The sequence below is a fragment of the Onychostruthus taczanowskii genome, unplaced genomic scaffold, assembly GCF_017590055.1.
Source record: "Onychostruthus taczanowskii isolate IOZ18803 unplaced genomic scaffold, ASM1759005v1 scaffold8, whole genome shotgun sequence".
NCBI classification, from domain to species: domain Eukaryota; kingdom Metazoa; phylum Chordata; class Aves; order Passeriformes; family Passeridae; genus Onychostruthus; species Onychostruthus taczanowskii.
In genome coordinates, this window is record NW_024505892.1 from 12968873 (window position 1) to 12981260 (window position 12388).

At 37.8% G+C, this 12388-nt stretch overlaps 1 protein-coding gene across 1 annotated transcript in view; it reads right to left on the minus strand.

Moving 5' to 3' along the window:
- Positions 1-10748, minus strand: part of NOX3 (NADPH oxidase 3) — a 39088-nt gene extending 28340 nt beyond the window's left edge. The window contains exons 1-4 of the mRNA XM_041423888.1: positions 10704-10748; positions 9940-10035; positions 9627-9737; positions 7700-7784 (exon numbers count right to left, since the gene is read on the minus strand). Coding sequence (XP_041279822.1) covers positions 7700-7784; positions 9627-9737; positions 9940-10035; positions 10704-10748 — 337 coding nt within the window. The remainder of the gene's footprint in view (positions 1-7699; positions 7785-9626; positions 9738-9939; positions 10036-10703) is intronic.
- Between the last annotated feature and the right edge of the window lie 1640 nt (positions 10749-12388).

Genomic DNA, 12388 nt, shown 5'->3' on the forward strand with positions numbered 1-12388 from the left:
AAGTTGTAATTAATGCAACATATTAAATGCCAAAGGATGAAAAAATGACAATGAAAGATAATTATATGTTTACAGCACAGCTATTTCTAGTTTTTATAATTAGCTTCCTGTTATCATCTCTCCTTCAGTGGTTATCTGTTTCTGTCCCTGACCATTTAAAAAACCATTCAAAAAGGCAGTATTTGTAGAAAACCAAATATGATCTTCTTCCCTGAAAAATAGTCTCAAAAAAATCTTCTCTTCTCTTCTCTTCTCTTCTCTTCTCTTCTCTTCTCTTCTCTTCTCTTCTCTTCTCTTCTCTTCTCTTCTCTTCTCTTCTCTTCTCTTCTCTCCTCTCCTCTCCTCTCCTCTCCTCTCCTCTCCTCTCCTCTCCTTTTCCTTCTTTCCTCTTCTTTCCTCTTTCTCCCCTTTTTTAAAGTTGTAACTATGTGGATGAAAATAATGTTTTGCTATACTAGTCACTGTTTCATCATAGGTGTAAACACAAGATTAAATGCATATTTGGTATTGTTGGACATTTTTGCGCCTAACCACTTAGTGGGTTCACTCACTCCACATGCTGGAGTCCACCTGGGGACGGCTGTGTCCATGGGAGCATGAGTTAAAGTAAGATGCTGGCCATGGAAATGGTTAAAGCTGCCAGTGCAAGAAGGTAAAACATTCCACCCAACAGTAAGTTATCCCTTGTGTCCACACTGGAGAGAGGCTATTTTCACTCTGTACTTCTCAGGTGATCCTTCTAGAGCAGTAGATATACTGTGGTTGGTTGATTGTCAGGATGCACTTTGTTCAAAATGTAATGTTAACTTAGGGGCTCCCCCCACCACTTCTTGACACCTCATTGCCTCATGCTTAGATATTCACTGGGACATGAAAGATCTATTTAAAAATCCTTGTTACATTAAATTTAAAGTAAGGCTTTAAACCAAATCACACGTCCTAGTTGGGTTGACTGGTTATTCTCTTTTGAGCTGTCTCTTGATGAAGCCCTTAATAAAAATAATCCAGTATTTCTTGACACAGGCATCCCAAGTGAATATCCTGAGCACCCAAACTGCAAAATCAACCTCCCATTTCTCCTGAATCTTTGGCCCAATGAATAATAAATTATTTATACTAGCTGGAATAGCTTTGCAGGATGGAGACCGAATCCAAATGGGTATGAACTGCAGAGAGATAAAGGGAGCCTGGAAATTAGAAGACAGATTCAAGTCATCAAAGGAATGAGACTCTAAAATAACCTTTTAATAAATGGGATATTAGGATCAAGCAATCTAAGCAGCTTTCAGCCAAAGGTTGGTCACTTTATGAAATGGTGTGCATGACACGACTGTGAGCATCAGAGGGTGCTGGACTCAGTGGCCTGGCGTGTCCTGCACATGTTGTTATGGGTTAGGTGCTGCATGCGAAACAGCCTTGCCAGCATCAGGTGAAAGATGCTTCCTGGAGCCTCTGCATGAGAGTGTGCTCCCAGCACCCCAGCAGTGCTGGGAGCCCTGGAAGGAAGGTGACACTGGACCACAAGCAGCGAATGAGATGTGTGGATTTAGACTGTCAAAACCCAAGAGTCCAAGCTCTGAGCTGGGTTGTTTAGGTGGCACCTGTGTGGGGGCTGTGACAATCTGTTCCCCAGTGTACAACTGATGCATAAGCAGTAAATAAATGCTGTTTATATCTTTAAGTGTAACAGCACATTTAAGTGCTGAGTAGGAAGGGGGGAACTGTTCCTACAAGGGGCTCCTTTCAGAACAGATGTGTTGGCCTGGTAAGGATGTTATCTGATCCAGCTGGAAGGGAGCCAAGTCGCTGCTTGATGAGGACCTGATTTCTTTGGCAGCTGAAAGAGCTCACTCGCAGGACAGGAGTGTGGGGTAACAGATTTCTGTCTTTGGTAAGTTGTGGAGTTACATGCTGCACATTGTCTGGTATGGGCTAAGGAAAAGAGGAAAGAAAACTTTCAAAGGATGGAAAATCCTGACAGTGAGTCTCTAAGCGGACTTGTACTAAGCAGTTTTATTTTGGCATCTCTGAGTGATTACTGTAACTTGGGCCTCTTGCCCTCTATATATAGGATGCTCTTTATGACTCTGGTATGATGTAATAGTCCCCATAGCCTAGGGACTGGGAGAGTTTCACACAGTTAGGATCCATAGTGCTGTTTTACCAGAGCTTGCCTGCAGTCTGTCAGCTGCAGGTTTTGGATTATCTTTGCTCATTTAGAATTGTGACATTGACTAATTGTGGAAGTTTGAATCTGTGTTCATAGCAAAAGGCACTTTCTCCTTTCACCTTCAAAACAATAGATTTTTTTAAAGTGATACTGCAGACTGTAAAATATTCACATGAAATGATGACATTTCTGTTGTTTAGAAAGTTACAAAGTCTAGTACTTTCCCCAAAGTGCAGGATTCTACATTATTTGCACAATGTCATGTCAGCAGTGACAGGATATCTAATGCTATCTGGTAAATGCTGAGTGTTGAGAGTGAGATGATGTGCTAGTTTTCTCCAGACAGACAGAGGTCCACATCTCCTAACAGAGCATTTCTAGTCTTGGACAGAAGAAAAATGGGTTGAATGGATACAGATCCTCAAGAAGGTCTTGAGACTATAGCTGATGAGGAATACTCATGTTGCAACTTTCCCCTGGAAGAAGAGATCCAGTTCTGGCAACCTAGCCTAGGAAGGTTCTTCTGCAGGCTACCAGAGGACACTGTCTTTTCCATCTGCACATTGTTCTGTTTCCCTGTGTTTTTGTCAATGGAAACATCATCATGGATTCTTTGGGATCTACCACACCTTCCCTTCTGGGTGACATTCTCTCCAGCTTTCATCTGATAGGTAGAGGATATTACAAGTGTAGAAGACTTCCAGAATGAACAGGAGAGTTTTGTTGATTTTATATTCTGTAAGCTATTCTGTGGTAGATGTTAATGGAGAGACAATAAGGATACATTGAAAAATAACTCATTCAAACTAATGATGTACTAAATATGTTGGTTTACCTGAGTCTCCTATGATCTTAGATATTGCCTGGAGTATTATTAGATTAATACTTCTGATGGGGTTTTTTGTGTGCTTCTAGCAAAAATTGATGCAATCTAAAAGTGAATTATAGCTGGATGGTAACAGTAATGCAAAGATCTAATTCCATTTTCAGTGTGGTTCATTTAATGTATGATAGTTGTAGCAGAATAAAAATTCTGGCACGGAATGCATTGCCATTAACTAAAATATTTTATATCCCTAAAGTGCATTTTCTGAAGGCCTTTGCTTCTGCAGTGTATAGAATGTAGTAAGCAATTCCAAAATTACATATGCAGATTTCTGAAATCTGAGCTTTCCACAATTGGTACTTCTTTCCTCTGCACCACTTATCTGAGTTACCCATGAGGACAAAGTTTAAGAGACCACATCTCAGAATTTTTGGTTCAATTTTCTCCTCATTCTGCATGTCCAAATATAACATATGGAATAAATCACCCAATCTGTTAAACGAAACTCTTTTTGTAACAGTTTATGCAGAATGAAGGATTTTTGTTGTTTTTAATGACATCTAGAACCTCTGAAGCACTTAACATACATTAATTTGTATTTGACCCTGAGATGTTCTTCTAGTCCACCTCTGAGATCAAATAAAAGGCTTTATTGGAAGGAGAAAGGGAGGAAAAGGGTTGCTATTAGATCATGGTGTTTACTGTACGTATCTTTAAATACAAAGAGATATAATTAAATTATCTTGAAAGTATGGTCAATTTAGTTATTCTTATTCAGCCAATTGTGCCTTCAGTGAAGCATGCACAACTCTCATTGAACTAAACAGAAATTTCATGTGTTTATCTGAGGACAAGATTTAACTCTCTCTTTTTCTGCATGCCTGTACAGGATAATAATCAAATTGGAGTTTGCTGCTAGCAGTTAAACACTTTGATTAACCAGTCTATCATGATAAAGTCAAAGGGTCAAATCCTGGCCTTTCTGCCCACAACAAACAGAGCAGCTCTACAGGCAGATAACCCAGGCGTGAAGAATTCTGCCCCTGACCAAGACTGGGTTTTTTATTGCCACCCATTGTGCCATTCCTAGTTATTCAGAATCCCTAATTCAACTTCATGATGCCTTTGTGGACTAAAAAGGTGCAGGCTGTATAAAAATTAAAATAGTGACCACACACGCGCTTGCACTTTATTTTGTTTTTAAGAATGGTTATACACATCAAAGAAGAACATGACTTGGACCATTTTTTATCTTAGCTGGAAGCTTACAGTCTTCAATTTAATATTGTTTCCATCCTAGTACTTGCACTAAGTCTAGATTTAAGCAATCTGACTAAAAAAAAACAAAAAGAGACATTTAATGGAAGTTTGATTTTCTGTAATTTCTGGAAGTGCAGCACTGAGGTATCAGCTAGACCTCTTCTGAAGATAGGCATCTGCTTCCCTGAAAACTTAATAATTTACACAAAAATGGGACTCAGGTCACCAAAAGCCTTCAAATAGTTTACCAAAAAGTGGTTGAAAATGGAAAGGTTTCCTAGTATTTTTAGCTATAGATTTTTTGGTGCTTGTCAGAAGGCAAACACACATGGCACCACTATACCTCTTTCTGCACTTTGCCTGTTTTTAAAGAAGAACACATTGCTGGAATTTTTAAGGAGCAGGAATCATTATTTCAAGCAGCCTAACTCCAAACAACCTTTCTGTCTTTTGGCTATTTTCCCTTAATTGCTTAAACTTTATTAATATTATAATTCAAAGATTGATGGAGCAAAATATCCATATGACCTTTCTGCAAACACCAAAAAAATGCAAGTAATTTCTTCTTTAAGATAAGCCAAATATAGCAAAGTAAAGAAAGAAAAATGCCCCCAACACTCCCCACTTCAGAAAATGTATGAATATTCTTTTCTGAGAGGGTAAAAACAGTACAGTAAGAAGTAGATTTTGTAGAAAATGTTATTACTATCTCTTGTGGTGCCTTTAAGTTTCAGGTCACTGTGTCTCAACTGAAGTCTCTTTCCAGTACAAAGCACAGAATTATTTGCACTGATCAAACTGAGAGTGCATGAAACTCTGATTTTATTCTAGCAGAGTTACTGGTCTATAAGGAAGATTTATTAGTGGCTGAATAACTCCCAGACAGCTCTTATCACAGACAGGCATGCAGAATGCAGGAAGCCAAACTAAGCAGAATTCCCTTTACTGAATTTTCAATGATGCCCTTGATTATAGATAGCATTGTTTACTCTCTCTCTTTCCTCCAACTTCCCTCTTCCACTAGTCTCTAATTATATTCCTTTATGACCTGACCAATTAAAGCCTGCTCTTGAATTTGTATTAGAGATGATGAAAAATTAAAGGTACAGATGTACTCTTTTCATGGCCAGGCACACCTCAGCTGAGCTAGCTGCCTGTTAGAAGCCAGACAATACTAATGTTGCACTGACTAATTTTAGCACACTATTAAATAAATATGCTGGAATAACACCACCTGGCAAGCCAAGATGAATAATGTTACTTTCATAATAAAGGTGTTTGCAATTTTATATTGTGAGGCTAAGCTTACTGATCTCATCTTCAAATTGGTTTAACTTCTTGCTACCACATTTAGTCAATTGATCATATAAGATTGTACATCCATTTAACAGAGAATTACTAAATTGCAATAGACTAATAGGAGTTGACTATGTTTTTGTGTAATAAAAGGCAATATAGGTAGTGCTAGGATAAATAATGTGTCAGTTGAGAGGAAAATGGCATCTATTTACACATCATTTTAACACTGTTAGATTTTATTGAAAAGGATTCAGTGTACTTGTGGGTACCACTCTGAAATGTTGCTTTTCTGTCACAATGTGTTCTGTAGACTTTATTTTTCTATGAACTTAAAACTGAATTTCAGGAAATTGAGTTTCTGGCCATTCTTTACACAAGTCTAACACTATTCAGTGATGTAGTGTTTTTGCAAATATGATAAATGTTTCTCACTTGACTGTTAAGGAAGCAGGAATTCATAGGTTGTCATGCTTTGTTTATTAGACTTCCTTGTGTTCTGTTTTCTTTCTCAAATATCTCATTAACTATTTTTCCATTTTGTATTTAGGAAAAAAATCCCCAATCAACCTAAATATGAACCCAAAAATGAACCTTTGATTTCTTCCTAGAGAGTGATTTAAATGAGAATTATATGATCATGCTTTCTGTCATTTCACATTGGCTTCTGTGTCTTTTTCTTTGAAATCAGTGAAACCATTAAAGTAGTCACTTTTCTGATAGACTTGCACTTTACAAACTGTCCACATTAATGCACTAGCAAACATTTTAATATTAGTGTAAAAACCAAGAACATAAGAGGTTTGATTGTGAAGTTTTGCTTTCTTTTTGGAACATGACCTATTATACACCAACTCAAGTTGGTTAATTTATATTCCTGGGTTGATTTATTAATTAAAGAAGCAATGTTGCACTCTGTAGGAATGTGTTCTGTAGTGAAACTGAACTCTGAATGAATGGACATGACAGATAAGTAATTAATCATAATACACTGTAAGATGAATGTTTATATCCCATAGGCTTCCCCTTGGAATTCTTTAGCATGACATACACAAGACAAACTTTAGCTATTGGTTCCTGTTGGCAATCCTAACTTCAAATTCTTGTCTCACGGCTTGAGGACATTAACAGCCTAGACACACAAAAGCAGCTCCCTCATGCAGCCTGAAAAAAGATATTTTGACCAGAATCCATCCTGACAGCCTGGGGGTAGAACAGTTACCCTGCAATATCTCATGCTTGCAAATAGCCCTGATTAATTCCTCTGTCTCCTTCCCATTTTCTAAGAGATCTATCTATCTATCTATCTATCTATCTATCTATCTATCTATCTAATCTATCTATCTATCATAGATACCTCTCCATCTCTGTGTGCTCTTGTCCTTCTTCACACTGGCTTTTGTTCATTCCTCTCTGTACATCCTTTTTTCTCAAGCTAACTCCGGTTCCCCTCATGTCCTTTGAATAGGAATTCAAACTTCTCCGGGTCCTTTTACTAAGAGAACAGGAAGGTGACATGTCTTTTTCCCAACCAGGTGAACAAGCACCTCAGTATGTCACTAGGACCAGCAGAATAGAAAAATTTTGATCTCAAGTTGCTGTTTTCTATTCAAGGGGGCCATTAGTTTCGTGGATCACCTGCTAAAAATAAATATCTAGAAATCCATTCTTTTTGAGACACCGGCCTCTCTCAAATTCAGATTAAATTTATTACCTGGTTGAAAAATTAGTGAAGATGTATTGGTGGGCAGATTTGTGGTATGACTCATAAGCATAATTTCCTTACAGAATCAGACAGTGATGTTATGTCATCTCCCCAAACATCTACCCTCAGGGATTCAAAAAAAGTTATTTACACTAAATTTTAAGGGCACACAAGTTGTTCAGATTAACTAAGTGGCAACTGGTGTTTACTATTCGGATTGAACATTTTTTTCCTTAACAGTCAAACTCTTCTCAAGCAAAAAAGACTACAAATGGTTAATCAGATGGGACTCCTACACACATTTAAAGCTGCAGTCAACAAATGATTGCACTAAAATATCACATCTCAGAGCTGATGGGGATTACAGCATTAGGCAGAATCACTATGAAATTCAAAATAGTTCAAAGGCAAAGAAGAAAAAAATAAAACCAAAAAAGCTTACTTGCATTTAACGCTATTCCATAGGCAACCATCTTGTGAAATGTGATGTTTTTGCCAAGCTGTCTCCTCAGCGCTCCTCCACAGTACTTGGTGAAAAAGCAGAACTTGTTTTATGTCATTCCTATTGGTGTTTACATCTCACATTTTGGAAAGGAGAAGAGTTCAGTACATTTGTAAATGGAATGCTGAAGGAATTCAGTGGAAGTTTTGAGTTAGTTTTAGGACTCAAGTAACTTTCTTGAGTGGCACGCCAGGGTTTCTGAAGCTAATAATCCTATATAGGGGCTCAAAAAGGGTTTGATAAAGCTCTGCTACACTTAGCTGTGATTTGTGAGTGGTTTATCTGAGCTGTCATTAACTCACTTGCAGGTGTAGGGACACCAGGCTGGGCCACCACTGCTTTGTGAGCTCAGCATAACAGAGCTGAAGTGCTGGCAAAGCCAGCCTGCAATGAAAACCTTTTCTCTGCTTTCAGGAAATGCACACCCCAGGAGGGTGAGGCTGTCTAGACCTCAGGTGGCTGCATGCTGATGTGTTACTGAGCCGTGCTGCCATCCCTGCAAGGGCTCGGCAGTGGTGTGCTCACAGCCAGCTGGGTGCCCCGGTGTGGAGCCAGCCTCGGGCTGGGGGCCGGCTGCACTGAGCCAAAACTAACACTCTGCTGGAACCCAGACAGCACTCATGGGCAGAATTCAGTCTCTGAGTGGTGGTGTGGGTGTCTGGATTGCTCACATGACCTGGCATGGCACCATGCCAAAGATCCTGGCATGTATCCATTTTGTTTCCCAGCTAATAAGTCTTCCAAAAATCTGGAGCACCACAGGGTGTGATGTCAATACACAGCACCTCCTTGGAGAGGCACTGGATCCAGCCCAGTGCTGGCCATGCTGGAGCAGTCAAGTTGCTCTGTAACATGCTCCTCAAGAGCAGAATATTGTCCAGAATAGCCAAATATTATCTGTGAGAAGAGTTCCAGTCCTCTGAATTCTTACTCAGCATCTAAGTGGGCATGCATATGTTCTGTGCTGATTCACAAACTGATTCAGAAGGCCGGGACATCTTTTCTCTCTCTCTTTTTTTTTTTTTTTTTTTTTTTTTTTTTTTTTTTTTTTTTTTTTTTTTTTTTGTGAATGTTCAACTTCTGAACTCAAACAATAATATAAGCATTGATTCCCAGCCTAAAGACTGCTTAATATCTAAGCCTAACAATCACAGAAACAAAAAATGGCAGAACTGAGATAAGAACCAGCTTACTATAAAATAACTGTATCTTACCATTTCTAAATTCCTGTTGTTCCTGGAGTCATGAAGTGATCAGTGATTTTTTTACCCAAACATGTGTCATTGGGATTGCTCTGACTGTAATAATTCAATGCAAGTTGAAGTTAAAGCTAGTAGAGCTAAAGCCTTAAGTACTTCCTATGTGTGATTCCAGGGTTTGTGTGAACGCCTGTTACAAAATTTCATTTACCACAAATGAAGACCTGAATGGTGGCCACTCAGACAGAAGCATTTAAACATGTTCATTATTATCCTTAGAACATTCTTTTCTATCTGAACATTTTATTTCTCTGATTTTCACTTTGCAGCTACAGAGAATACACATGATGGATATGAATTTTCTCCATTTGGCCAAGTGACATTATTATGTCCCTCTTTTGTGGCTTCTCACTTTTCTCTTCATGACACCATGCTATGCAGCAGCTGCCAAAATCAGTGTTGCATTTAGAGCACTGTGTTAAACAAGTCATTTGTTTCTCTTCAGTCATGAATACTGACAATTTAAATGGTAATAACTAGGAAATAGTGTACAGGCTTCTCTATCAAAAATTAAAATTCCTTGGAAAATGTTTGATAGGGATAATACCGCTGAACTACAGAAATAAAAAAAGAGAGAATAATATGGCTATTTGAGAAATGGTACTTACAATGCTTGCTCCTCTTAAGAATGAAATAAGGTTTCTACAGACTGGTAACAGGATTAGCATGCAGTTAAAATTAAGGCACGTTGCAGAAGCTCTTGCCCAAGCCAGGGTTGACTGTATATATAACAGCATAAAGAAATTAAATTACAAGCTTGGTATAGGAAGAGCAAAAGAAAGAAAATACTATATTAATATAATGCTCTTATATGGGAAAATTACTGTTGAAACATCAAAAGTTTTATGAAGGATGTAAATAAAATCAGACTATGAATACATTCTTCTTGTGAAGCTCTTCAACAATCAAACTCATACTTACTCCCAGCATAATCCGTGTATAAATGTAAGCTTTGTCATCTTCATACCAGTGGAAGGTATCAATAAACAAATAGAAGTTCAGTCCCAGCCACACCAGCTACAAAGCAGAGAGGCTACAGATTAGTAACATTTATAGTCTTTTTTAAATGCATAAAAAACTGGTTATGGTCATAGTTTTAAAAGAATCTGAGAGATGTTTCAAAATAAGAGTGCAATGCAATTCTTGATCACAGATGATAGAAATCAAAAATGCCTGCTGGAATGAGGCTACATTTTAGAAAATTCAGGGTTATATCCTACCCCCAGATCTTGAGTAAAGGATATAAATTATGTTTACTGTGTCATGGTAAACTTGCTTTTAAGCACAGGCCTTAACCTGGTCTCTAAAAAGGAAATAAATGCCAAAATTGAAAAATTACAGAAATTGAGGGAATTAAGAGCTAAGGAAATTCCTTTCTCTGCTCCCCATATACAAATCACCAAAGTGTCTGAAAATAAATCAGATTATAATGTCAATTATAATTGCAAACCTCTGCTCCCTTTATCTGAGGATTAAAGTACATTGACTTAAAAATAATTAAAAATAAAACACTAAGACTTTAAATTGTTTTTAAGACTAGTTATAAAAAGGCTGCTGAATATTTTATAGCAAGTTTTACATTAAGCTTGGGAGTATTACTGTAAGCAAACCATAAAATGTCTTTTAAACAAGCTTAAAATATTTATATATATCCAATTAGACTTTTTAATGCTAAAAATACTCACTAATAACAGCACTGAGAGTTTTTCATTCAAAATCCAGCATCCCATCCTGAGTGTCTCTCCCTATGCTAGCAGCAGCTTGCCTTTCACTGTAACCTGAGTTCTCTGTCCATTCCTTGGGTTTTTCTACTGACTCCTTTTGTCTTTAGTTTTTAATAAGCACCTAGTGGGAGCATGAGTTCTCTCTAGGAATTTTCTAATTAAAGACTGCCTGACAAGAACAGATCACTCGAGTGACTTGTCTCATGATCTGTGTAAATAAAATGCTGGTCATTGTCCAGCCCTTTTTCTCTCCAGAGTTATTTCTCAGCAAATGAGAGATGCTGTCATTAAATTGTCTTCTTGTACTAGCATGTATTTGGGTGGGGGTTTCTTGCTTTTTGTCTTCTAACAGGGTGCGACATTTCTTTGTGATTTATCTTTTAATTCAGTAGCAAACAGCAGCATCCCTGATGTGTGCATAATATGAGACTGTGTCCTGGTGAGGGCACTGCGTTTACCCTTGCTTCCCCTTGCCAGAAGCTGTGCAAATTCTGCCTGCAGTAATCTCGTTCTTTCTCTAGTAAAACCATTTCCTTAAGGCTTTCCTGACTTGCCTGTGAAGGAGACCCTTCTGTGACAAAGTAACTGAAAATTTCTGAAAGCTGAAATGCTATCAAGCTCAGCTACTTTTTAAACCAGTGCTAATGGCCGTTAATATGAGTTAGCAGAACCATGAGAGTGTTGTTACAAATGCTTTGAATGCAAACATTTACAAGGAATTTGCTTTGAGCTTTATTTTCCTTGGATGGTAAAATTAAGTATTATTTAACAAACTTTATGGCAAGCCATGTGCAGTAATTGGCCACTGCCCATTATGTAACTCGATATAGGCTGTCCCCACAACCACCCCCTTTAGAGTAGCTTTGGTAGTGCAGGGGCTAACGAGCTAGTGAATCTTGCTGTGTTTTTCAGAGGTCAAAAGATGAGGAAATAAGGGAGAAGGGAAGAAGAATGTGCAGATGGTAAGGAGAAATACTAGTAAGGTCAGATGCCAATTTTAACTACCTTAAAAAAAAAAAAAAAAAGGAGGGAGAGAAAATCCACTATCTGGATTAGCTGTACTTCAAAGGGAAATGCAGCACTGCGATGTTCGGCTTTGAAGTTCAGCCGATCCAGACAGCAATTTTCTAAACTGAGTTAAAACTGGCATCTGAAATAGATTTTTTTTTTTTTTTCAGAGTACAGCAGATTCATATGCTGGTTTAGGCTCCAAAATTTGTCTGGATCAGCAGCTGTACTTCAAAGCAGCACATCTCAGTACAGCATTTGACTTTGAAGTGCATGTGCTCCAGATGCCAGTCCTCTTAAAGGAGACAATGAATCAACTGCACTTTAACTTTTGTCTGTTGAAACAGCTATGCTTTTCTCATATGTAATGGTAATGTGTGTGGTCTTGAGTATGGCATCTCTCAATAAAAACATAAAGTTAACAGAAAAGCTCTTTATTGCTTTATTTTGTACAAAAGAACTGGTCAACATAATTTTATTATACTGATTTGCAGTGATCTGTGCCAATTTCTAGCACAAACTATTCAGACAAAACTCAGGAAAGGACACTTTATTGATTAAAGATGTAACAGTATTCCATTTTGTTATTGTTTTATCATTATGAGCTACAACTGTCCTAAAAAAGACCTAGAAAAAGG